We start from the raw sequence: 25,279 nt of genomic DNA, 5'->3' as shown, positions 1-25,279 counted from the left end.
TGCCTGGCAGACCCAATACACCGAGGTGGTCTCTGGGAAAAAATTACGATGATGATGTATTTAAGAGCTGCTACCCGGTTGTGTAATTGAATGTTCTGAAAGCAAAAGCAAATGAACAGAAGTAACCCCAGCTTTGTACTCTGGAGCTAAAAGCAGAGACTTCCCTTTCCCAGCACAAGGAATATGCAGGAATTGCGTGAAGTTGAAAGTTTAAAAAGGAAATCATATGGAAGAGCCCATCTGCTATCAATATAGTCATCTATATGTATATAAAAAGGAAAAATCCTTATAAAACTTCAAGTAGTTCATGAATATTCAAAGGATCTGGCTAGAAACTTGGATTTAATGGCTAAGGGATTTTTGTCTTCCACATCCATGAGGAATGTCACCCCTTTTGGGGGGGGTTTCTCACCTTTGCCTTTTTTCTAGCAATCTGCTTTCCGTTGTTTCTCAAAGCCAGTGATGGCCCACATTTTAGCATTTTATCATCGATGCAGTGAAAATACGGGAGGAACAAGCCCTTCCTCCCATTGCTCTAGCTTAATTTCTTCCTGTGCCTAAGCCAAGACTGAGTTTGTTTGGTCTTTCTATCTGTGCTTTTATGAAAATTATGTATACTTTAGAAATTAACACTTTTTATCCTGAGTCCATGTCAGCTAATTGCTAATAAGAGACGAACGAGTTTTGCTAAGATTTCTTTTTTCCTATAAAATTTCTAATTTGAAGATATTAGAAAAGAGAAATGTTTACCCCACTAGGGTTACTACAAACATCTTGATGAGCTTTCATATCCTCCTCTAGCACCAGCCAGCTTAATTGTCCTCTTTGGTCCAAACTTTAGTATATTACAAGTTTGTACAGAAAAAAAATTCCTCTTTTCTTTCTTCTTTTTTTAAACCTGGTGGTTAAGAGGGAGGAGAAGAGAATATTTCTGATAGGGAACCTTAAGAAGTCAAAAAAAGAGGCAATTGTAAAGTTTAGGACTGAGTCTTTTCTTCAGTGTACCTCTGTGAAATCCATTTCCTCATGCTGTTCTGGCTCCGTATTAATCCCTGTCTTTAAACAAAATTTTACACACCATTCTTCAGCTGAGTTATTTGATAGTACCCCGTGTGCAAGGGACTGTGAAACATCCCCTTTCTTAGGAAGCTTCTGTAATATTAATGCACTTGACCTCGGTCTCTCATATTTCCTGATTAGGTTCACAGGAAGAGTTTGCTAAGCTTTTAAGATACTGTCTTGTAGACCTATCCGTAAATACTGTGGCAGAAAGAGAATTTTGGTAATAAGTTCATTTAAATGAAGCAATTCTGCCCATCAAGAAATCTCCATCCCAAACTATTCTTTAATGGCTTTTGTTATTTTAGACTAGACTGATACATAATTAGCTTTGGAGAGGTCCTCGTGTTTTTGTAAGGTTAATACCCCAGTATCGCACTGAATTTTCAACCTTTGCAGATTTATGAGAGTTGGGGGTTTTAATCATTCCAGCCTAATTTTCTCAGAAATGCAGGCCCTTAACATTTCTGGTTTATCTTAACTTTATATCCAGAGATTGAGTGAAAACTACATGTTTGGAATACAGTTGCTTTTAAGGAGGAAAGGCAAAAAGCAACGTTATGGACTGTCTTTGGGCATCTTTTCTTCTACCCGTAGTGGCTGGCGGGTCGGCAGGCAGAGCATGGGGCAGCGGCACCAGCGGGGACTCCGCGGACTAACGTTAACCCCATCGAGGCAATCCCACATGCTAGCACAGCAATGCCAGCTCTTCCTGACAAAGCAAAAATATAAATTCTCGACTCATCTCTAAAGAAAAATGCTTTTATTGCTCTTTTCCCATTCAGTTTGGCCCAAGACTTTGCCATGGTATCTTGAACATTATTTTTGTAGCTATCACGTAACGCATTAAGTGCCCTCTTAATTTTATCAGCAGTTTGTCTGCCTGCAATGAATCCCGAGTGATCTGGAGTCACACACCCAACTCGGACACAACGTGGCTGTCTGCCAGCATGATGGCCAACGCTCAGCGTTGACATCTATTGATGAAGTGAGTCTATAGGACAGAAAGTTGGTGCAACCTGTCACCTACATGCTTACTGCAGCTCTCTTCGGTCCCTTCCAGTGGGAGGGAGTATCTCCTCCATGCATAATCTAATTAATCAGAGCCATTAAAACATTTCAGAGCCCTTAAAATTCAGCTGTAAACCAGTGTGGATCTCCTTGCTTATCAGTCTTTGGATAAGTGGCAGTATCTGCTTGCCCCTCCCTTGGGGGGTCGTTTAAGGACTTTCTCTGCTGGTTCTGGCTGAGGCAGGATTTTACCTCTCACACAAGCTAAAATAGACAGTTGAGAGAGGAGATCCTTTGTAAAGTTGTCCAAAAGTGTCTGTTTTCTCTCCAAAGTGAAACATCTGTTTTCTTTAGTATCTCTTCTGAACAGGATTGACAACCTTTTTTAGCTTCTCTTTGGCTCGCCTAGTATTTGTTTCGGAGAATAAGTTTATTTGCTCTATGAATTTGCACAACAGTCAATTTACCTCTAATTTCCAGTATTGGGTGATGTTTTGGGACCACTCTGCCAGGTTTTGAACCCCAGGGTTGGAAGGGCCTCAATCCTGGGCTACTCTGGTTTGGCTCTTGTTTTGCTTTTTGATATATTGCTGGTGGTGGTGGTTTGTGTTCTTATGATTTGTTAATACACCTTGTTAATGAGCTACTCACTCTCTTCATGGCCTTGCCAGCCTCCCATAACAATTTATTGATTTGCTCTTAGATACTCCTGAAAATCTTTGTGTATATCTTGTGCTGAGAGGCAGCATGGGGTAGCTGTGTGCTATCCCCAAGTATTGGTTATATTTGAATTCCCGTCTACTGAAGTCAGGTCTGCTAGAAAATAATGAGACCGGCTGATTGATGACCTTCATGGAGCTATATAGAGTGTATCAAGTCCTAAAATACGTGCCGTGGAGATGTGAGATCAGGGTTCTTCCTCTTTCAGATATATTCAGGTGTTGCTCTTCCAAGAAATACCCCCTTTTCCTCTGTTCTTTACAGTCTTGATGTATCGAAAGCTAAGTTTAGGAAATCCTTAAAATCCTCTCTTGCCTTCCCCTCATCCCATCCCAGACAAAGATAACTTCTGCTTCTCTAAATATATTAGTAATCCTAATAAGCTGTGAAAAGAAGGAGCTAACCCTGGCTGGGTAGCTGCTGCTGTTAATTTTCTTCTGAGGTGACCTTTGGTCAGGTGGACCAGAAGTCCTCATCCAGCAGCCTGCTTGCTAAGACAGAAGGGATGTATTTAGCTCATAAAATTACAAGCCTGTCCTGGGGAGCAAGGTGGCAGCTGTACCTGTGACAGTTTTCATCACTGATATTTTTTTAATAGGCTTGTACCAATGGCTTAATACTAGGTCTGTCTGTCGTCAATTGTAAAACCGTCTTTCTTTGGATAAGGCTATTCATCTTTTTTAATAATTATAGAGATGGTTTTACTTTAGGTCATCACAGCTAAAACCAAGTTTGTATTCTTTTTCATTTTCAGGAGATGAAAATCTACCGCTCAGCTTGCCAGTGCTTTTCAAAACTATGCAGCTGGTGACACTAATTATTGCTTAATTTCCTTGCCTTTTATAAAATGAGAAAGGATGACCAAAGAGAAACCCGCGACTCTTCTTCATAGTCTTCCCTTGCTCTTGGTAGCCAGGAATCCCCTTTATGGCTCTTGACCCTAAAATCGGGTGTACTCACTGAAACCCTCATGAGTCTACCTGGGCTCCTGCATTTCCACACCCTTGTTATTCCCAGGGGAATAGTCCCCCAGTCCCACGGTGTAAATTCTTCCCACATCTGGTGAAAAGGGATATTTGTTTCTTCCTTACCCGAGTCATCAACTTTCTAACAGGTTCTCGACTGCCGTCTCTGGGGATGTGGCATTGAGCTGCGCTCATCCAAGGCCGGTGTTGCTTTTGGACTCGGACTGTCCTTTTTCCTCCCATTTTTTCAGTCTCTCTGTTCTCTGCTTTACTACTTGGACTTCTTTTTCCCCACAAGGTTCCCCCTCTCCCCAGTTACTGCCCCGTCTCGCACCTGTCCCTTGCACACCCGTAGTGCAATGATTCTCCACTCTTTTTCTTTGCATTTTGGTACTCTCATCTTTGGGGTTTAACAGCTATCCTTTCCCTAATATGGTGCGGTATTATGCTGAAAGACACCATATTTCAGACATTCCCTCATGCGTTTCAGCTTCTCAAGGATTTTAATTGCTGCCTTTTTCCTTTTATGATATACTGCTGTTCTTGATGTGTAAGAATACATTTACAGAGAAAGCTCCTTCTGTATTTTACGTATGCTTTGTCAGGAAGGCTATAATTTTGTTCACTTCCTTCCTTTTTCCTTAAAGTTGTTTGTGACAGGTCTTGAAACACTTGCACCTTCTGTCCTCCCAGAGTAAGGTCAGAAACTGTCATTTATTTCAGAGTCAGCTCTAAAATAGTCTGCTCTTAATATCGTATCTTGGGGTCTGCTGGAGTTGGGGCTCAGGCTCTGCGATAATTGTTGCATCTGCTTTCAGCTGAGGAAAAAGTGGAGGCTTGCGATGAATATTAACAAGCCATCCGTCCTTTACACCTTCTGGGAACACACTAGTTCTTAAATTGTTTCTTCTCTTCATGGTTTTTGTGTTCTTTATTTGTTCTGCAAGCTCTTTTTTTATCAACTTCATTTTTTCCCCCAGACTTATTCCTAATTGAAGGCTTTTATCTGTATTTATACCTAGGTGACCGAACCTATTCTCAGCTAACGTTGACTCTATCAAACCTTACCTTCTTGAAGGGTTTTAGATGTCTCACTGCTGGGATTGACCCCCAAAGGCCGCTTTTGTTTTCTATTTCTCCTTCACTTGGCCTGTTCTCCCACACGCTTACCATTGTTGATAGGGAAAGTCCAAGGAGCTGCTGGGAGATACAGTTGCCTTGTGAGATTTTCCTGGGAAAATAACTTTGAAACCAGAAGCCTTAAGTCCAACATCCCTTTCAGGGACCGGAGAAGCACTTCACGATGGGCAGAGTGGGAGGATGGTTTCACACTGTAACTTCCCTTATGAACTTCACCTTTCCAAACCTCTCGGTTCTGGAAACCTCGTGTGCTCTTTGTATTTTTTTCTTGTCAGGGTGCTGGGCAAAATTCAGAGACCCTTGGCCTAAATAAAAATGTAAATTCTTGAAAAAACAGGTTTACTTGGAGAGGTACTTTTAAAGGCTTAGTAGTAAAATACATCCCCATCTGCTGGGAAGTGAAAATTTTTACCACTTCACCCACCAGTTACCAAATTATAGTGAAAAACCAAGGATCAAATGGAATCCCTGGAATAAAAGGGATTTGGGAATTTCAGAACCTGGTGGGAAAACAGCATCCTTCAGGTCAGCGAACGCTGAGCCCGGCATCGCTGCAGCAGCTCCTCACGTGTGACGGCATCGCTGCCCCACCACGCTTTCTCCACGGGCAGCTCTCTATCCTGCGTCCTGCCCAGGTTTTGTCAGGGCTAAAAGGCAAAAAAAGGAGGGGAAAAAAACCCACAACCAAACCTGAACAGAAAACCGCTTGGATATTTTCCTCTGCAGAGTTCTTGCTGCCCACTTCGGTGCGGGAGGAGGCGTGTGGTGCGGTGGCCTTGCCGTAGAGAGGAGCTGTGCGCTCGGGGATGCAGCCCGGCGCGGCGAGAGAAGCGGTTCTGGCTCTTCGGGAGAGGGTTCTCTCTCTGTACTGCCGATTCCTGGCAGGTGCCCCTGAACTCTCTTTTGTGCTTTTGCAGGAGAGTTATGAAGTCCTGCGAGGGCGGGAGATGTCGCTGTTAGGAAGAGCACGGCACGTTCGGCCTCCATTTGAACCGCAGATAGAGCTGAATTCTTTCCTACTATTACTCCTCTGAATGTAAATATCGTGGAGACATTTACATGGTATTTCTTTTTAAGTATATAATGTTTTCATTCAAAAGTATCATAATTCTTAAAAGACCTGTCAGGGGCTCTGACATGTAATTAATTTCTCTAAAGTTCTTTTTTTGAAAGATACAACTGCATATATAGAACACCTGCGCTTATTCACAACTCTGCAGGAAAAAAAGCCACATTTTCTTCTTCACTTTCTTCCCCCACCATAAAAAGGTTTTCCTTCACTTTGGATACTCCCTCTACCCTCATGATCTACAACAAATAAAAGCACTCGGGATGTAAAAGCTGCATGTAAATAGGAACTGGCACGTTGGGTTTTGTCTGAGTGTTAGTGACCTTTTGTTTATTCAGCATTAAGCCGAAACACTCTTGCAACTTTAATTATGGAACAGCTATCGCTAACCCATAATCTAGTCATCCATCTAATATAATTCCTGTATGTGTAGGTGGGCTTTCAGTCAGTCTACTAGGCTGATTATTTTTACCTGGTAGCTTTTTTTTTTTTTCTCTCCTCTGCTTGGGAGGCTTCAACAAGTATAATGCTGGTGCCCAGGAAATATGAACCGAGGAGATGTTCAACTAGCTCTGGAGATAGAGATACAGAGATATATATATCTATATATAAGTGGCCAAGCACTGGATTACATGGCAGTCATAGCTAGCCGCCTGACTTTATCCCCTGTAAGTGCTTGCGGGGCATCACTGCGACCATCACTGCTTCTGCTGGAAAATGCTGTGAGTCAAATTACTGCTGCTTCCCAAGGAAGAATCTGCGGAGAGTCTTCTCGGGAGGAGGAAATCTCTCCACCAGATCCCTTGGCACAATTTCTCCTTGGGCCGGCATCTGGGGAACCAGGGCTTTCCTAGCTGGCGAGGCTGAAGGACATGTCCTCTCCCCGTGGCAACTCTGACAGCAGCAAGGGGATGGAGCCCTTGTAAACATGTATTTAGGACAGCTGCACGCAATTCTGGGGGGAAACGGACATTTTCTGGCTGAGAAAGAAGCAAAGCAACTTGTTGCTTTCTTTCTAGAAGACAGGCATTAACGGATGCTTTTTTCCCTCGTGGTTGCCTAAATTGGTGGTGTTTCCCCTTTCGCCTTGGTAAAATTAATGTTAGTAGGAACATGCTTAAATCCAAGCTGTGCAAAAAAGTGCCAGTTTTAAGTGAACATAAGGCCCATCATTTATGTAACTGGAGATGAATGTAGAAACATGTGCAGATGTTTTAGCTTTGTAATTCAGGCGTTTCCTCCTCTGTTCTAGGTAAATAACCTGCAGCCCTCGATTTCATTTCCTATAGGGAGCATTGCTCACGTTGCTGTTGCTTTGCATGCCCTGTTGAATTTATAGGAAGAGAAATAATCTGGTTTTACTCCAGAGAACTGATGAAGGGATGTTCTACCAGGATATTGCCTCTAAATGGGGCCGGGAGCAGAGGGAGCTAGTGGGGCCTCAGCTGGGGCATCGGCTTTTGTTCTCTGACCACGTCTGCCTCCACTCCGGCAATACAAAAACTTCTTGAGTGTCATGTGGGTTTTTAAAACAGAACAAAAAAGCGCTTTGGGTTACTTGGCCATCTGGACCGGGCTCACAAGGCAACGGGAGGTTTACAGCGGAGGGTCTGTTTGGGGTGCTGCGTTTGTATTCTCCCAGACTTGTGCACGCCATCTAGTCGCTAACAGCTTTTGTACAACCCCATTAGCACAAGCAGTGGGAAAATTGACAGGAACCGTGAGGAATGGAGAATTTTCTCAGCTGTGATGCTGAAGGTTTTTTTGAGGCACTTTGCAGTCTTTCACCTGACATGAGTCATAGGGCTGAAAGGGATTTCTGCAGGTCACCGAGTCCTGTGTATTGCTATCACGGGCAACTGCATCCCGTCCTTCTGTCCATTAATTTTTCCATCTCATGCTTAAAACCAGTTGGATTGTTGTTTAGCTCCACTGCTTGCTTTCTGCGACTTCTTCCCTTTGATCTCCTTTCTTAGCCAGTATCTTTCTCTGTCATGCCAGCTGTGATCTTAGCAGACCAATGCCCTAAAGTACGTGGTGCAATCAAGAAAAGTATTTCTGAATTCTTCCCTACGACTGAACCACCTGTGACCGTCCTCGAAGCACAGCCTGCCAAGCTGTGCTCCTGCCCTCCTCCTCCAGAGACCTGGAGTTCATCTGACTCCACGGCTTTGACCATTGTCTTCCACCCGCCATCCTCTTCCTCCATCCACTCTAGCGCCAGTCAAGTTCATAAACTTCAAGCTGGTGACTGATTTTCCTCCTGTCAGTTCTTCATAATAGCATCACCCCAGTCGTGTATCTCTTCAATGGCCTGACACTGTCTGAAATCCATATTCTCTCCCTTTTATACTTCTGTCCGCAGATGGCTCTGTGTTCTGTGCTCTCCTGCTACCCGGTGTATTCTCTGTCCATCACCTTTATACCCCAGACCTCTCTCGGTTTCGTTTTTCTTCCCAGGGACCCAGCTGTTCTCCTCCTCTTTGTTATTCCTAGGCTTCTCTTTCTTCTTGTTCTGCATCGCGTCAAGCCCCTTTGTCAGCTTTTCTTTCACAGTCGCCGGTGTTTCTCCCTGTCCCTCTTGGGATCTGACCTTTCATGGTCACACCACTCCCGAAAGGTCCTCTTGTTCAGCAGGTCTCTGCAAACTTCACATTGTCTGTCTCATTCACACTTCATCTCTCTCCGACCGTATGTGAAGGTCCCCCGTCTGAACTCTTCTCAGTTCTTTCCAGTGTGTTTCTAGAGCTCCGCTCTGCTCTCCGAGTCACTGCAATCGAGGCAAGTAGTTGTCCACAGGCACATCCTCCTCGTTCTTGCATTTCATCATCTTCCTCGTCTTCTCCAGCCTTTGCATCGCATCCACTGGAAACGTCCCTTCTGCGCTTCCCTGCCCCTTACGCGCACCCATCCCAAAAAATAACAGTAGTACATTAAAAGTCCCACACGTTTCCCCGCCTATAAACTCTCTTTTTCTGCCTCCATTTGCTTGGCTGGCTGCTTGCCCATTGCTTGCCTTCTCAGTCTGTTGCCCAAACGAGCCCTGCTCTCTGCTTGAAGGTTGGCCGTTGAGTGTCTGTAAGTCCCCAGTAAGGAAAGGCAGAAGCCTCCCTCACGTACCTGTTTGCAAACCACAGTCAAACCACCAACTCCACAGACGGCAAGAGCGAGAAGCAAGCAGGCAGAGAGGCACGCAACCCGCGCGTAAGACCCTGCTCCTTCCTCCTCCGGTGGAAGTCCCAGCGGTAACAGGATGATGCCTTCTTTAAAATGCTTGGGATCTTTCTTGGTGAGCTTGCTAGTGTTTTATGTCCACGTTGTTATTTTCTCTCCGGAGATGTTTTGTGTGCTGGAAGTGACAAATTTACATTATTGAAGAATTATTGTTTCTGCTTCTGTCCTATGTTTTATTCATTGCAAGCCATTACTTTTGATATGGCTGTGATTGTGTTACCGGTTGAAAACAGGCCACCTGTGGCATTTTACACCAAATAGCTATAAACCAACACACCCAGGCAAAAATCGGGTCAGCAAAGCCATGCAGAGAAGATGCTAGTGCTTCTGAGCTTACGACTGCGGGTCTCAGCTTATCGTACTGATAAAACAAAGACTTGACTTGCAGGAAGTAGTATCCCGATTTGGCTTATGTACTTGGGTAACTTGAAATGTTGCCGCCATTCTCCTGTGAATGTAAATACTATTAAATATTTAAATGACGGTCATATTCCAAGTCCTTTCTAGGACCGAGGCTGTGTTTCTGGGCAAAAATGTGGCCCGTTCTTTGGAGGACGGCAGGTTCAAACCAAACAAAAGCAGGTCCATTTCACGCAGCACAGAAGCTGCCACACGCAAGGTGCCGTGGAGGGCAGCAGTGTCAACAGGGTGAAAATAATGAGAGAAATTAATAGAATAATTTTTGGATGTAATTTCTGAATGCAGAAGCCCCTCAGCTACAGATAGTCGCAAGTGAGGTGCGATGGCAGGGCCTCTCCCCTTTTACTTTGCATCTGCTGGTGACCGTGCACAGATAAACCTCTATGGGAGCATCACCTCTGCACTTCAGAAAGACGGTGGAGGTCAGAGTATGCAGAAACATTGATATAAGCTTCTGTACATTGAAGATGATGGTCCCATCATCCACACCGCGTGCGTTGAAGTGAGCAACAGGTTCGGATCTGTAAACGTGCATAGCCAAATGCGCCATCCTCCAACCCTACCTGCCCACGGCTAATTGAAATGGAAGATCTCTCCCACCTGGCAAACCATCAGGGTGTGCAAAACACATCTACCGGGTCACAATCTATTGAAGCTCCTTACTCAACTCAGTTTTTCCTTCTCCCAGAGCTTCCTCGGGCAGCAAACAGTCTCCTCCCCAGAAATCATGCTGGCCCATGTGGGGGGCCAGTGGTGGTTCTCTGGTCGCCTAAGAAGTCTCTGGTTCTCCTGAGGCTTAAGATATTTTATTAATATTTTCATTAATAGATATTTTAAACACTTAATTTATTAATATTTATATTAATTAAGATACATCTAATAGGCAGGAGATATTATCAAGGAGGCATGAAGTTGTAGACTTACTGGAAAACGCAGAGCAGCTTCCACACTTAGAAGTTAATCTTCTTCAAGTTGCATGGAAATAACTCCCAACGACGCCTGATCTGTGCTTTGGCATTTGGAGTCGCTCCTGTTACAAGACGTCAGCGATGCTTCAGCTGGAGCTTTTCTCAAGCGCTGTGGGAGCCCGGGGTGGTGGAGAGGGTGGGGGGTGCTGGCGGGAGAGAGGGGTCTTACTGCAGCAAACCGACTCGTGTATCGAGAGCTTTGAAATACGGATTTGCATCAAAGTAAAACTCTCAGGGTTAGTTAAATATTCCTCTAAATATGCAAAGGAATTGAGTTACTGATGCTTGTTATTCTTATCTTACTCTCGGTGTCACAACATCTTTAAGTTCAGTGAAGGTTTCACTTACTAAGACGGTTGTAAAGATTTCACGTTAATTAAGAGGACTCCACTGCAAATCTGAATATGAATGAAGTTTGGCTGCTGAACCCAGGGCAGTGAATACTGTGGGAAGATCAGACATTGACAAATGTTGATTTTAAAAAACCAAACAAAACCAAACAAAAAAAAACCTAAAACAAGGCTTCAATCTAGTACCTGTTCTGTGAGAGAGAAAAAGTTGAGTTCAAGTTGCCCGAAGGAAAAAAGTAGATTCTGACTTGACTTTACAGTCAAAGAGGTGAAATTCTGTCCATCGGGAGCACTGATGAGGGTTATCCTGTGCCCGGGAACTCGGCCACATCTCTCTGTTGCATGGTCTCCCTCTCCCTAGGCAAGTGATCATTTTAACACGGGGGGATCTTCAGTGGAAGAAGGGAGAAAATCTGGGCTTGATTCTGATCTTGGTTTTGTTGCTTCGGAGAAGTACCATCAAGTCCAGTCAGCCTCGACTGGCGGTCATACAACCGAGATGAAGCTTCACCCATTGGCGACGGCGTGGGCGGTGGTAGGTGTCAGGGGAACGAGGCTTCCAAGGAAGGAACTCTCGTGATTAAGTGTTTTGAGTGAAGAACGAGACTAGAGATATTTTTTCCCCCAAAACTGCTTTGTTGCTGTTGTCTGAACTGGGGCGAGTCCTCTCCTTTTTATGTCTCTGCTCACCCATCTGGAGATAATAATGCTCCCCTGCCTTTGCAAAGCAGTTTTGGGCGAAGTGAAGGGTTCTGCGGAGGTGCAAAGTATCACTTCACCTTCTAAAGAAGGACTTTGGGGAAGGAAATGGTGATATATAGCATTTTAACCTTGCTGAAATACATTGGACTTGGCTTTTGGAGTGGAAAAGTGAAAATACGATAGCCTTAATAAATAGTATTTGTCCTCTTAAGCAGGGTAAGGGCAGCATATGAGGTTGTGCAGGGGTTTTTTATTGTTGTTATTTTTTATTCACGGTTCCTTGAGCTGATTCTGGGAATTGTACTGACTGTGGTTATGTTTCTGGAAATGTGCAGGTTGGCCAGATGCAGTGGGGCATGGAGTGAACAGAAAGAGGTTAAATTGATGGATGACCAACAAGAGCAGGATTGTGCCTCAGAAGACCAAGAAACTATCCTGATTAATGGGGTGAAAGAAAATGGTAAGGAACTTAATTACAGTACATGAGGGAGCAGCGACAACTTGCAAGCCAACTTCTTTTCCTAATTCCTTTTGTGTATTTAATTTTAGCAGTTTGCAGGTATCTCTGCAATGTGGAGCAGTAGGGTAAATGGGTATCTTCTGCACAGATGTCGCTCCAGCTATGAATCTGTACCTTTTCAGGTCTTAACGAGTACTGCTTTTGCCCATGCATATGCATGGTTGGAAATGTTTATGTGCACATGCAGTTTGAATTATGGATTTTAGTTTGGTTTCTTAGGGAAAAAAAGTCATACAAGACTACGTAGCCCCTCTGTTGGGAATCTTTCCCTCTCTTTGCAATCACTTATGAACTCACTAGCCAATCTCAGCAAAATTTGACTGAAGGATACTTAGTCCCCACAAACTGGGGAAAAATTATAGAGGAAACAAACCCGGATTGGTACCCATGGAAAGGGAAGGTGAGCTTGTGAGCTCCTTATTGCCTTTTCCGTGTGGCCCGTCAGCCAGCACGTGGGACCCCCCGGCCCGTAACTTCTGCCTCTGTGCACACCCCGGTGCTGCTGGGAGCCGCTACGTCGTTCCAGCTTCCGTTGACATCGGTGGGGAAGGATCAGCCCCTTCCAGCAGCCTGCCCCAAATACCTAACTTTGTCTGTATTTATTTAATCGATTCCATACTTGCTTTCAAAAGCAATAACTAATTACGAGTAACAGTGCTCTGCTGCCTGAAAACTTGATTGAAATAAATACACCTCTGAGCATTTTCTCAAGTCATTTGGCCTTTAGTCGCTAGCCACAGTAAATGCAGTGGCAGTCCAGCATTGAGGCAGAGTTTGGCATTTTCATTCTTCACCATGGTTTTATGTTTAATTTCTCGGCTTTTTACATTTTGTATTGGCCTATAACTGTGGAGAGAGAGAGAGAGAGAGATTTATATATAAATTTGACCCTATTAGATGTCAAGGATTTGGTCCTCTGACATCTTACATGTTCAAATCCTTCCGTCATCTCAAAACAAGGTGCGCAGAGGCAAACGTTGTTCTTGTTCATTCCCAAAAACCTGGAGCAACTCCAGACACGCAGGTGCCTGTGAGGACCCCGCAACACGTGCTGGTGGCAGGTGAAGTGTACGCTTGCGCTTGCCCCTATGACGTAATTTTGGAGGTGTCTGTCAGCCCATCTCCTTCATGACTGCACATGGTAAAGCCACAGCTGCTGGAGCTGCAAGGAGACTTCCTCGCCACGGTCCCCTTGTCTGATCTAATAGGCAGTAAAATCTTTACCTGCTCAGTAAAGATGGGTGCTTTCTAGAACCTCATACCGCTTCCATGAAATTCAATTAATCGGCCTTAAAAAGCACTTTAATTAAACATTGTTGTGTAGGAGTTGCTGCTGAATCCAAAGCCGTGAGCCAGCAAGTAGCTCTGATGCCACCACCTCCCCGTTGATGGCACCGGGGATGGGGCTGATGCTTTTTGCCTCCTCTGACCCAAACCGTATAATTCAGAGCAGCTTTGGGCTGCTGCCATGCCCGGTTAGGGCCTGGCCTCCCTTCGGAGCTGATTGACAGCAGGATGGTTCAGTATTTTTCCGCTCAGGCTGCCCACGTGCTTTTGGATGGCTGTTGAGTTAAACCGGAAAGGTGGTTTTGCTTCTCCAGCATTTTCTTTTTTAACTGTAGTCTTTTGGATTATTGTTTACTTTAGAGCATCAATTGAACGTGTGCCTGATTTTAGGATGATACAAGCCCTAGAAAATCAAGTTTTGGCATTCGTATTTCACAGGAGTTAAGTTCACTTACACAAGTATAAACCTAAAGAAACACCTAGGGACAGTTTATTTTATATAATAGCATCTCTGCGTATTGAATGCAGCATGTGAGATTGAATTTCAGCTTCCTACCTCCCCCTTTTTTGAGTCTTACAGCATTCACAGACATTCTTCTTTTATCCTTAAATTTTCCATGCTTCCTGTCAGGTCCAAGCTGATTTTTATTTTATTTTATATCTGAAGTGGAACTGCACTGGTTAATTTGTTTTGGTGCTTAAGGAAAAAGATACCACCTCTGCATTTCTGATCTAAAAACTGGTGGGAGGAACTCAAAAATCAGCTTTTTTTTTTTTTTTTTTTTTTAACCCTTTGTGAGGGAAGGGAAGCAGCACAGATTTCAAGCAAGTCAGTCTGGTCTTTTCCAAGCCACGCATGTTGAAGACGTTTGCAGGCATTGCATTGCGCTCCCGGTTTGATTTGTGTAGTGTTTGGAAAGTTGTTTAAAGTCCTTAGAGCACTGCATGGCTCTGACTGCAGCTTGTACTGGCTTAAGACTTTACCGATGGCTCCATCCCTCAGGTCCCTGTAGCACAAAACTGCCGGGAGCTTTTGGGATGAAATTAGGGGGATTTTGACCTCCTCTAAGTTTTACGCTTGGCACGGGCAGGCAGCACTCCATCGCATCCCGCTCCTTTTCACATTGCCCACCTGCGGGCCGGAGCCCTGCTCCGCTCGGCAGCACCGACGCGGCGGCACGGCGGGCGTTTCGTCGTGCCGGTGGTACGTGTGCCTGCGTGAGCCTTCCCTTCCCGGCTGGTGTCGGTTGGCGTAGGTGCAGGGGGAGGCTTGCTTTTCTTATCAGTTTTGAATAAAAGCACTTGTCGCGGAGGGTCGCGGCAACCGCGTAAGTGCCAAATCGCTTCGCTTTGCGATTGCCCCGTTTCTTGCGACAGCCTGCTGCTCCAGCAGGGTTTTAAAGCGCTCGTCCCTCCTCGGAAAGCCCGCGCTGCTTCTGCTCTCGCTCCCCCCCCAGACTTCAGTGGAGCCACCGAAAAGGTAAGATATGAGCCACTACAAAAGCACCGGGCTCGGCTCTGAGTCGGCAGAGGTCTCCGGCTGGTATGAATGCACACATTGGTATATGCTTTTTTAATACAGAGATATCAGAGCGTGTTCGTGGATGAAAAGGCATCGTATTTAAATTTCAAGGGTCGTATCGTCCGTTGAGCCAGAAGTCAGATAAAAGCGTATTCATAACTTTATTCTGCCATGAAAGAGTGTGACGAGGTAAAAATAAAAAATCCTTACATTATTAAAAAGTCATTTTTAGAGATTAGGGAAGAATGGCAAACCCCACAATAATTCTGACAATAATTGCTTTAAACTCTGTGTTACCTTCTACTTTCCCTTGGTGTGGACAGTGACAAAAAGACTACTGGGTTTTTAAAAATAGCTGTAACTTTCTGACTCTCGAGCAGTAATGTAGTTCAGGTACATTTAAGCTGCAGACACCGCAGGGGAGATGCTTTGTTTCTTTAAGAATCTTATTTTTCCATTAATTTTTTCAATGTTAATGGGAACATTTTTATTAGGCTTGTTTTGTTTTTTAATAACCTTGTCAGATTTGAAAGGCAGTATCCAGGTAACAGTATGTATATGAGGAGGAATGAACGGATGGTTTTGGTTTTTTAAACGTACTCTGGTACCTCTTCCAGCTGGCTGCAGGGGGGGAGAGTGCTCACCTCTCCCTTCGTTGCACATCACCACGTTAACGAGATCGAGAAGGGAAGGATCGCGCTCTCGCGGGAAGGGCATCCGCCGCTTCCCGAAGGGGCGGTTGGGAAAAGTCACCACCAAACCCGAGGGAGAAGGGGAGCGGGGTGGCGAGCCCGAGCAGAACTGCAAGGGTTGTAAACCCTCTCTCTTCTCCTTTCTTTTCTCCCTCCCTTGTCCTTAACCCCCTCCCCAGAATCGCACGCCCTGGACGGCGATGAGAGGCCTTGCACCGCCGCCGAGGCTGCGGTCACGTTCTCAGCCTTGACGACAGCTCCGAAGGAAAACCACCCGTGCCACCGGGCGCTGCCTCCCCTGACTTCAAAGAAGCCCTGCTTGCTGAGCCCCCCGTCGCCCCTGAGGCTCACGGATGTACCCGAGCACGCCTCGGATGACTCCTCCGCCCACGCCATCTCCCTCACGTCCTGCGTGACAAAGGGCATGAGCTCCTGGTCGCTGCCGGGCGACTGCGAGAAGGCTCCCTTCACCATGATGGAGCCCGGAGGCATGTCGGCGTTGACGGGCGACTGCTTGATGCAGCCGAGCCGGACCTGTCTGGGCTGCTTTATTGAATCAAAGGACGGCATTGATGCAGAGCCGGGAATAAGCTTGAAAGTGGGGGATATAAATAGGGATTATGACACCTGTTCGGTCTCTGATATAGGGATTCACTGCATGAGCACAGGAGAAACCATGAGATACGGGGATCAACTGCTTTCAGACCAGCTTTTAAGCTTCCCTATGCATAAATCGAGGGCAGCGGACAAAAGAGATGCAGAAAAATCTGACAGTGATTCAGAGGACCCCACTCAGAAAAATTATTACGAGGGATTACTATTAGACAAATGCAATGGTGAGGAACCTTTACTAACAAATCCCAACCAGGAATGGGGCTATTTTGAATCTTTCATTAGTGAAAGTAAAATTGAGCTGCTTGACCTCTGCTCCAAAAATGAGCTTTCTGTAAATCTGTTTTCCGAGGAAGACGTGGATAATTACATGTTCGATGACGACGATTCCACCTTGGGAAGCGATGTCTGCTCCCTAAAGATTAGGTACGAATCTTTCCAGGACAACGTGCGGGAGAAGACCACCACCCTACAAGAGGATGCCCAGTTCAACTTCTTCCCCAGCGTGTTCAGCAACTGCACCAAAAGGGACAGTAGGAGCACCCTGAAAAGGGGGCCCGGCGCTGCCACCGACCCTTCTCAATTCAAATCTGAGGAAGGCATCATCTGGGGGGAGGAGGAGGAGGATGGCGAGGAAGAGGACGGTGAGGAGGAGGAGAAAGCTGCCTTAAATAAATCTTGCAACAGCACGGAGATGGTGCAGTACGTGGGCTCCAAGAGGAGCCACTTCTTGGACTCGGTGAATTCCACGGAGGACTCCGGGGAGTTCAGCGACGACAGCACTTGCACAGAGTCCTCCTACGACGTGCTGCGGGATATCAAGGACTGCAGCCGGTACCTGTCCCGGGACCACTCTGGCTCCTTCATTCAGCAGAACTATGGGTTGCGGGCGAAGAGGAAAGTGCGATACAGCGACGACTACCTGTACGACGTGGACTCCATCGAGAATGAGAAGATCCTGGACAAGAAGGAGTGGCTCCCGGACGGGCCCAAGGAAGAGGACGATGACGAGTGGTGTCCCAAGAAACGGCGAAAAGTCTCTCGCAAGGAGCCCCCCGTTATCATCAAGTACATCATCATTAACAGGTTTAAAGGGGAGAAGCATATGCTGGTGAAGCTCAGCAAAGTGGATGCCAACGAGACAACTGTTACCCTGAACGAGGAGCTGCTCAGCAAATACAAGAAGCTGGCCCCACTGAAGGGCTTCTGGCAAGAGAGGCAGCAGAGCCGGCTGGATTTGCTCAGATCGTCTCTCTACCACAAGCAGAATTTCTATCTTAACGGCTCAGATGCTTCATTCCTCCCTCACCCACGGAAGCGAAAATGCAAGCTAGCAAACAGGCACCGGATTCAAAGAATTAAAGCCATCGAGCAATCAGTGAATAAGCTGGGCTCTTGCTCCTCTGATCACAAGCAGCCTTGCAGCAGTAAAGAGGACGTGGGCCTGAAAGGGCTGCCGGCGTTAGCCATCGCCACCCCCAGCTGTGCCAACGGATTACACGTACATGACATCACGGGCATCGCCGCCGTGAAATGCAAATCGCAGGAACGAGAGCACAAGGGGACGGAGAGGAAAGTGCTCCGCAGAATCAAATTCAAAAGTGAAGCCAGGTTGAAGTGCAAGAAGATCAAAGCTGCTACCAGTACGGCGGAGGGCTCCCCGGCGCTGGAAAACGAGGACTCTGCAGCGCGTCTGAAGGACGAAAACGTTCCTTGTGCTTCAGACAGCTCCCATCTCCCGGAGTGCCACGAGGATAAGGTTGCTAAAAATTCTCCTTTCCTACCATCCACCTCCTCTTCAGACAAGCCTCTGCCATCTGCTAATATCACCACCAATGTACCCCTGATCCCCGGAGGGTATCTGCAGACGTTGTTAGATGCTTCTGATTTGTCGAGCAACACCGGTATCTCATACTTCGCCCAGCACCCCTCCGAGCAGCAGCAGCAGCACCCGCTCCCCAGCATCGTCCCGGCGGAAAAGCCCTTCCCGGCTCTGCAGCCGGCGCAGAGCTGCGTGCTCTCCCCTCCCTCCGAGTCGGAGCTGCAGCAGTCACCCGGCCACTTGGAGATGGAGCAGAGCAGCTTCGGCAGCATGTGGCCGGCCAGCAAGGCCACCGGCAGCAACCGCCAGGACTTCCCCGGTGACCTGCGGGAGGCAGCCGGGCTGCCGAGCGAGTTCGGCGGCGGCGGCGGCGGTGCCGCGGGCGCAGACGGCCTCCCCGCCTCTGGATACACTCAAGTCAATCTGAATAGCAGCAAATTGCTATACCAAAAAAATTACATGCCGGATAGCCAACAAGTGCAGTCTGATGATTCTTATCAGTCATGTCATTTTAATAATGGAGAGGGGCGCTTTCATTTCCAACGAGGTACACTAAGTACAGATGATGGCAGGCTCATTAGTTTTGATTCAGTGGGTTCATTGTCAGTTAGTTCTAGCAATTACAGTTCTTTAAGTTTAAAGTCTTGTGAAAAGGACGGCGAGGATGATATTAATGATGATTTCTTGGCCCACTGCAGTCCCAAGCTAGTGATCCAGCAGAGCATAGATGAAATCACCCCTTTGAAGGAGTCCACGGACCTTTTAGACATTTCTAACTTCACGCCTGATAAGTTCCGCCAGTCGTCGCTTTCGGAGATGTCCCCTCCGGACACTCCCAACCTGTCCCCGCAGATAGCTGGCTCCGACGCCAAGCCTCTGGGCACCCTGAAGGGCTTTCAGGAGAGCCCCCAGGCCGCCCTCAACAGCTCTGAGAAGGTCAAGTGGAACTGTGGGGTCCTGCAGACTGAGGATCAGGCAGATAATGGGTTTGCTTTAAATAATCACCAGTTCCAGTTCCATATGTTCAACGATGAAGATTCTGTCAGCCTTCTCGAAAAGAGTCCATGCTTGTCAACATTTAATGAGCCATCTGGTCAAATTAGCACCAATAGCAAAGTGTCAAAATCGAAGAGGAAAAGTTCATCCAGCAAGAATGTGGGTACAAACCAAAGCTCTTCCCAGAAAGCCACCCGGAAAAAATCGCCCAAAACCAACAAAGGAACCGATAAGCCGCAAGGGAAAAACTCCAGGCAGGCGCCCAAATCCGCCAGGAAAGGGAAGAACGCGGCGGGCGTCAACGGCGAGAAGGCTCCGGCTGTTGGCAGCAGGGCGGTCAACCAGCTGAGCAACGTGGCCACCGCCACCAAGGGCCTCGCCGAGAGCGCTCAGCACTGCAGCCCGGCCGGGGTGAAACTGGGCAAGCACAACGGGCTCTCCGGAGAGTGGGGGCTGGGAAAAGAGGGGGGCACAGGCTGGTCGGAACCCAGCCTGGGCAACACCACCAGCCTCCTGGACGACGATCAGAGGGAGTTCGAGGAACCTTCCAACATCCTGTCCAACATCGCGTCGGGAATGGCCGATGTCCAGAGGTTCATGATGGCCTCCATCGAGCCCTTGTGGGGGCCTGTTGGCCACAACAGCGTTCCAGACATATTCCGGTCACCGGAGTCCAACAGCCTGAAACTGAAAACTCTAAAAATTTTGGCAGGGACGTCCCAAGAGTCGAAGAAGAAGGCGAACGGCGGCTCGCCGGGCGCGGCGAAGAACCACAAGTCAAACAACAAGGGCTCAAGCAAAAACGGCAAAGCCGCAACCTGCGACCCCGGTCGCCCCAACTGCTCCACCGGGTACACCACAGACATTCACGCTCCCTTTTTTGATAAAAACTATAGTAACCTGAGCACTTTAGGCAATAACGGACCTACGCATAAAAAACTCTACCGTCATAAATCCAGTTCGAAATCGCTGAGGGATGAGAACTGTAAAATAAAGCGGACGGACCGCGAACAGCCCCACAAGGACCCCCCCGTGACAGCTGCTTTTGAGAAACTGAGGTAATGCTGCACCAAACTGGCTGGAATGCCCCTTAACCTCCCTCCCACCTGCTAAGCCCGCTGTTCCTCAGTTTTTCCTTCCTGAAAGCAAAAGTTGCATGAAAAAAAAAGACGTTCCCCTTTTACAGTTTTGGTTGGTTTTGGTTTTGGGGTTGGTTTTTTTGTTTGGTTGGGGTTTTTTTTAAATGCATGAAAATACTTATTACTTGCAAGCTACCTAAAAGAATGACCAATTTTCTGGCTTGGCTGGGGTTAAAAAAACTAACAAGGCTACTCTTTTCTGCTGTTTTGCTTCTTCAGTTTTTAATTACTTATTTATTGGGGAGGGGGGGGGGGGGAACCAAACCATGATTACACGCTCTTTTTAATGATTTTGACGAGGAAAGACTTTTTTTTTTGGGAACATTTTGTAAAAAATAAACCACAAAAAAAAAAGAGGTTATGCATCCAAAAGCCAAGATCTCGAAACTTAAAGGCTCTTTACTTTGCAAATGAGAACTCGTTCCTAATTGAGCTTCACGTGGCAATTTTGAGTGCTTTCTGGCCCCCTCTGCTGTTTATCTCCTAACCTGCATCATCTAAAGCTGCATCTTCTGTACCTGCCCGCCTTTAGCGCGTACGCTCCGTCGTGGTGACTCCAGACGAGCTAACTAAGATGGCATCAAATGTTTGATTTTTTCCTGCAGGGAATCAGACTCCATTCTTCTTAAAGCAGAAACAACATTTTTGGGTTTTCCTGTATTTGAAGAAGAGACTCCCTTTTCTAGAAAGACGGTTGATGTTTGTTTCTTTTTTTTCTTTCTGTTGGGGTTTTTTTCCCGTCGGTTCCTTTTCGAAATCTGCCTTGTGGTATGTTGAAATGTAAGTGCTGAAATGAAGTTTGAAATTGTGGGAATTTTATTATTTGAAAGCAAACCTAATCTGGTATTCTCTGTGAAAGACTGTTTTAAAAGTCATACTGTTGTACAGTAGTTTATGCACTATTACCCACAACAACAAAAAAATTGTGCCAAACTATGAACAAGTGACTGTATTGTATATATTTTTACTTCTCTATCAACATTGGGTTGTGAGTGTTTTCTGCAGCTATGCCTTTTGGTTTTACTAGAAACATTCCAGTTGTTAAGTACTAACCACCCCCCTTTGAAAGCACCTGTAACTCACGATGAAAATTATATTGTTCACTTATACAACTTACCAAAAGTTTTATGGACATGACTAAAAGTGTGCCAAATTTACTTACCTCATTTCATGGATTCACCCTGTGGTTTAAAGCTCATAAAGGGAAAAAAAAAAAAAAAAAAAAACACCACCAAAAAAAAAAAAGGAAAAAAAAAAAAGGAAAAAAAAAGGGGAAAAAAAAAAAAAAAAAAAAAAAAAGGAACTTTGAAACCCATGCTGGGAAATGGTAATGTCCTCTCTTTGAAACCATGAGCAGAAAAACTTAATGGTGAAATGTTGAGTTTCATTATAGGAGAGAGTTGAAACGGTGGAGGAGTTCGGAAAACCACGGACGGTAAGTTTGCCAGGAACTCAAGTGTCTGCATCTAGAGACTACAGAACAGCTGCTTTTCAAGTGTCTGTTTTCTTAAAGCAAAACCTGTAGCTGAAGATCATTTGAAATGCAAAGTTACATTGCTAATTCTTTGTATCTCAGTTTTATATATTTTATAAGAACCTGGGATAAATTCTAAAATAGTTATAAAAACAGAACTAATACGTTTCATACATTTATTGCTATTTACTTTTCCTTTGAGTAGTTTCTTAAACATTTTCGATGCAGAGCCTGTCAAAAGCGCTCTCCTATCATAGCTTTGATGTTTCCTAGATGTCTAACCTTGCGATGCCAATATAGTTTGAACTTTCAAAAGCAAAAAGTCATTAGTTTTAAATACAACTCTGAACCTTTTCTTTGATTCAGTTCGTAAGAAAAAAAAAACCACGGAGCTATTTGTGATCTCACCAATCAGGGCCGGATCATACATGACTGGACTTTTATTAAGACAGCGTTAAGTATTGAATGCTAAATGTATTCTCAAAAGGCCTTATTTGTAACCCTACTCGCCACACCCTCGCCCTCCACGAGAATAACAAACCCAACAAATATCTATTTTCCTTGTGCAACTGAGAGCCTGTGCATTTTGCTGCTGATTTCTTATGAAACCTTGATATGCAAGAGCCCTGCTAACTGGGAGCTGTTGGGAGCAGAGGGGTGCGAGGCTTGGACATGTTTATGCAATAGAAAACGATGAGGAAGAGGAGCCTTAATAGCAGTCGGACAGATCACGTTCTCGACATGGTCGTGAGCATAGAGGTGGTGTTTCGCAGAGGACAGGACTAGACTCGGGTTTCCTTACAAGCACGGTTTTTTCCGGCCCATGCGCAAGGCAAAACAGCAGAATTGTTTTAAGTTAATTTAGCAAAAAAGCAGGCTGAACCCTTAAAATTGAAGTGGAGTTGCAGAGTGTCGATTTAGAATCAGAATGTTTTCAGCATTTGCAGATCTCGAGGTCTAGCTCAGGCTCAGCTCTGCAATCCCAGAAAGAACAGCACGGTAACTGCATTGCATTTTATTTAACAGATGAAAGAAGGGACTCTGGAAAAATAGTAATGCTGAAAACCATCTTAGAAGTTCATTTATTCCATGAAAAAATGAAATGCTGGTGTTGCTCGGAGTGTCGCTCCGGGTACGAGCGGTCCCTGGGTACCCCGCGGGTTGCTGTGGATGGGAGCGGGGTGCAGTATCCCGCCCCGGCTCTGGCTGCAGGAGGGAGATCCAGAAGTTGCTCAGGATTTATTTTGGAGACAAGAGCTGTGCTAGGGCTCCATCCCCGGGCGTTTGGCTTGCCTGCAGCCACCGTGCTCTCCCCTGCTTCCCCAGCAGCTGTCTTTTCTATTCGTAGGGTCATCGGATACTACAAGCTCCGGCCACTGCCGTGGTGTTGGCGTATCCCGTTTTTTCAGCATTCCTCCCGCGTGCTGCAGGATGAGGGGCTGCCGGCTCCCTTCTTTCGGATGTTGAGGCTGCCGCTTCTATGGAGACAGGTCAGGTCCAGGGCTGGGATGCGGCACGGCCCTTCTTTTTGACCCAGAACCATCATTTGAAAGCACATTTTGACTGGCCTGCACTGTGCTCATTATGCTTAATATTATGAATATGGGACTCGTAATAAAATACCTTGTACTGAACCAGATAGCAATATTTATTGCATTTGAGAAATGTGCAATAGGGCATGAAGATAAAAGGCATAAAACGTATCGACTATTTTATTATATGTTGGAAATCCATGAATACCCAGCTAGGTGTTTCAGGACAGTGTTAATCACAAATACCAGCTGCCTTGTTGCTCTCTCCTTCAGTCCTTCCGTCGCTCCGATTTCGCTGCCGTCTTCAGTTGTCATCCCATGTCCTCCCCAAAAACCTCTGACTGGGGAGATGTTAAAGAGCCCAGATCCCTCACGGTGTGGCACTGGCCCTTCTCTGTGTCTGAAAAAGTGATCCCTCTGCTGATTGACCCTAAAATTCAGAAATTGCCTTGAGCCAACCATTTGCCCTTCTCCTTTTTATCTTCATAGAATCATAGAAGGGTTTGGGTTGGAAGGGACATATAAGGTCATCTAGTCCAACCCCCCTGCCATGAGCAGGGACAGCTTCAACTCGATCAGGTTGCTCAGAGCCCCGTCCAACCTGACCTTGAATGTTTCCAGGGATGGGGCATCCACCACCTCTCTGGGCAACCTGAGCCAGTGTTTCACCACTCTCACCGTAAAAAATTTCTTTCTTAAGTCCTTCTCCGCGGGGCTGCTCTCAATCCCTTCATCCCTCAGCCTGTGTTGATACCAGGGGTTGCCCTGACCCAGGTGCAGGACCTTGCACTTGGCCTTGTTGAACCTCATGAGGTTCACATGGGCCCACTTCTCAAGCTTGTCTAGGTCCCTGTGGATAGCATCCTGTCCCTCAGGCGTGTCAGCCACACCACTGAGCTTGATGACGTCTGCACAGTTGCTGAGGGTGCCCTTGATCCCACTGTCTATGTCATCGATGAAGATAGTAAATGGTAGCGGTCCCAATACGGACCCCTGAGGGACATCACTTGTCACCAGTCTCCATCTGGGCATTGAGCCATTGACCACTACTCTCTGGACGCAACCGTCCAACCCATTCCTCATCCCCTGAACAGTCCATCCATCAAATCCATGTGTCTCCAATTTAGAGAGGAGGATGGTGTGGGGAACCATGTCAAAGGCCTTACAGAAGTCCAGATAGACGACATCCATGGCTCTTCCCTTCTCCACTCATGTAGTCACTCCACCATAGAAGGCCACTAGGTTGGTCAAGCAAGACTTGCTGTTGGTGAAGGCATGCTGGCTGTCTCAGATCACCTCCCTGTCCTCCATGTGCCTTAGCAGAGCTTCTAGGAGGATCTGTTCCATGATCTTCCCAGGCACAGAGTTGAGGCTGATGGGCCAGTAGTTCCTAGGGTCCTCCTCTACCCTTTGTAAAAATGGGCACAACGTTTCTCTTTTTCCAGTCACCAGGGTCTTCACTTGACTGCCGTGACTTTTCAAATATCGTGCAGAGTAGGTTGGCAACTGCATCAGCCAATTCCCTCAGGACTCTGGGATGCATTTGGTCAGGTCCCATAAGCTTACGTATGTTCAGGTTCCTCAGGTGGTCACGAACCTGATCTTCTCTTACAGTGGGAGGGACTTTGCTCCCCCAGTCCCTGCCTTGAGGTCCATCCACTCGAGAGGTGTGGGAAGAGAGATTGCCAGTGAAGACTGAGGCAAAAAAGTTGTTGAGTACCTCAGCCTTCTCCTCGGCCGTTGTTACCAGTTTGCCGGTCATGTTCATCGGGGGGGTATGCTTTCTTTGATCCTCCTTTTCTGACTGACATAACCTATGGAAGCCCTTTTTATTCATTGCATCCCTCGCCAAGTTCAGCTCCAGCCGCACCGTGGCCTTCCTGGCCCCATCCCTACACGACCAGGCAGCGTCCCTGTGCTCTTCCCAGGATCCCTGTCCCTGCTTCCACTGCCTGTGCGTTCCCTTCTGGCCCTTCAGTTTGACCAGCAGGTCTCGACTCAGCTATGCCGGTCTCTTGCCTTCCTTTCCCGACTTCTTACACTTG

At 46.4% G+C, this 25,279-nt stretch overlaps 1 protein-coding gene across 5 annotated transcripts in view; it reads left to right on the top strand.

Annotated features, from left to right (window-relative positions):
- The window catches only part of NEXMIF (neurite extension and migration factor), a 166,502-nt gene extending 145,086 nt beyond the window's left edge, over positions 1-21,416 (top strand). For 4 of the 5 annotated variants that reach the window (XM_049827623.1, XM_049827620.1, XM_049827618.1 and 1 more), the window contains 3 exons: positions 11,974-12,098; positions 15,839-20,147; positions 20,834-21,416. In XM_049827623.1, the coding sequence (XP_049683580.1) occupies positions 12,023-12,098; positions 15,839-20,147; positions 20,834-21,005 (4,557 nt within the window). In that variant the 5' untranslated portion in view covers positions 11,974-12,022 and the 3' untranslated portion in view covers positions 21,006-21,416. Of the gene's footprint in view, positions 1-9,152; positions 9,254-11,973; positions 12,099-15,838; positions 20,148-20,833 lie in introns of those variants that run through there. The other variant, XM_049827622.1, reaches the window with a different exon arrangement.
- Positions 21,417-25,279: the final 3,863 nt, after the last annotated feature.

The sequence above is a fragment of the Accipiter gentilis genome, chromosome 24 (genome assembly GCF_929443795.1).
Source record: "Accipiter gentilis chromosome 24, bAccGen1.1, whole genome shotgun sequence".
NCBI classification, from domain to species: domain Eukaryota; kingdom Metazoa; phylum Chordata; class Aves; order Accipitriformes; family Accipitridae; genus Astur; species Astur gentilis.
The sequence above is the reverse complement of the archived record's forward strand: the minus strand, read 5'-3'. Positions and strand labels throughout refer to the sequence as shown.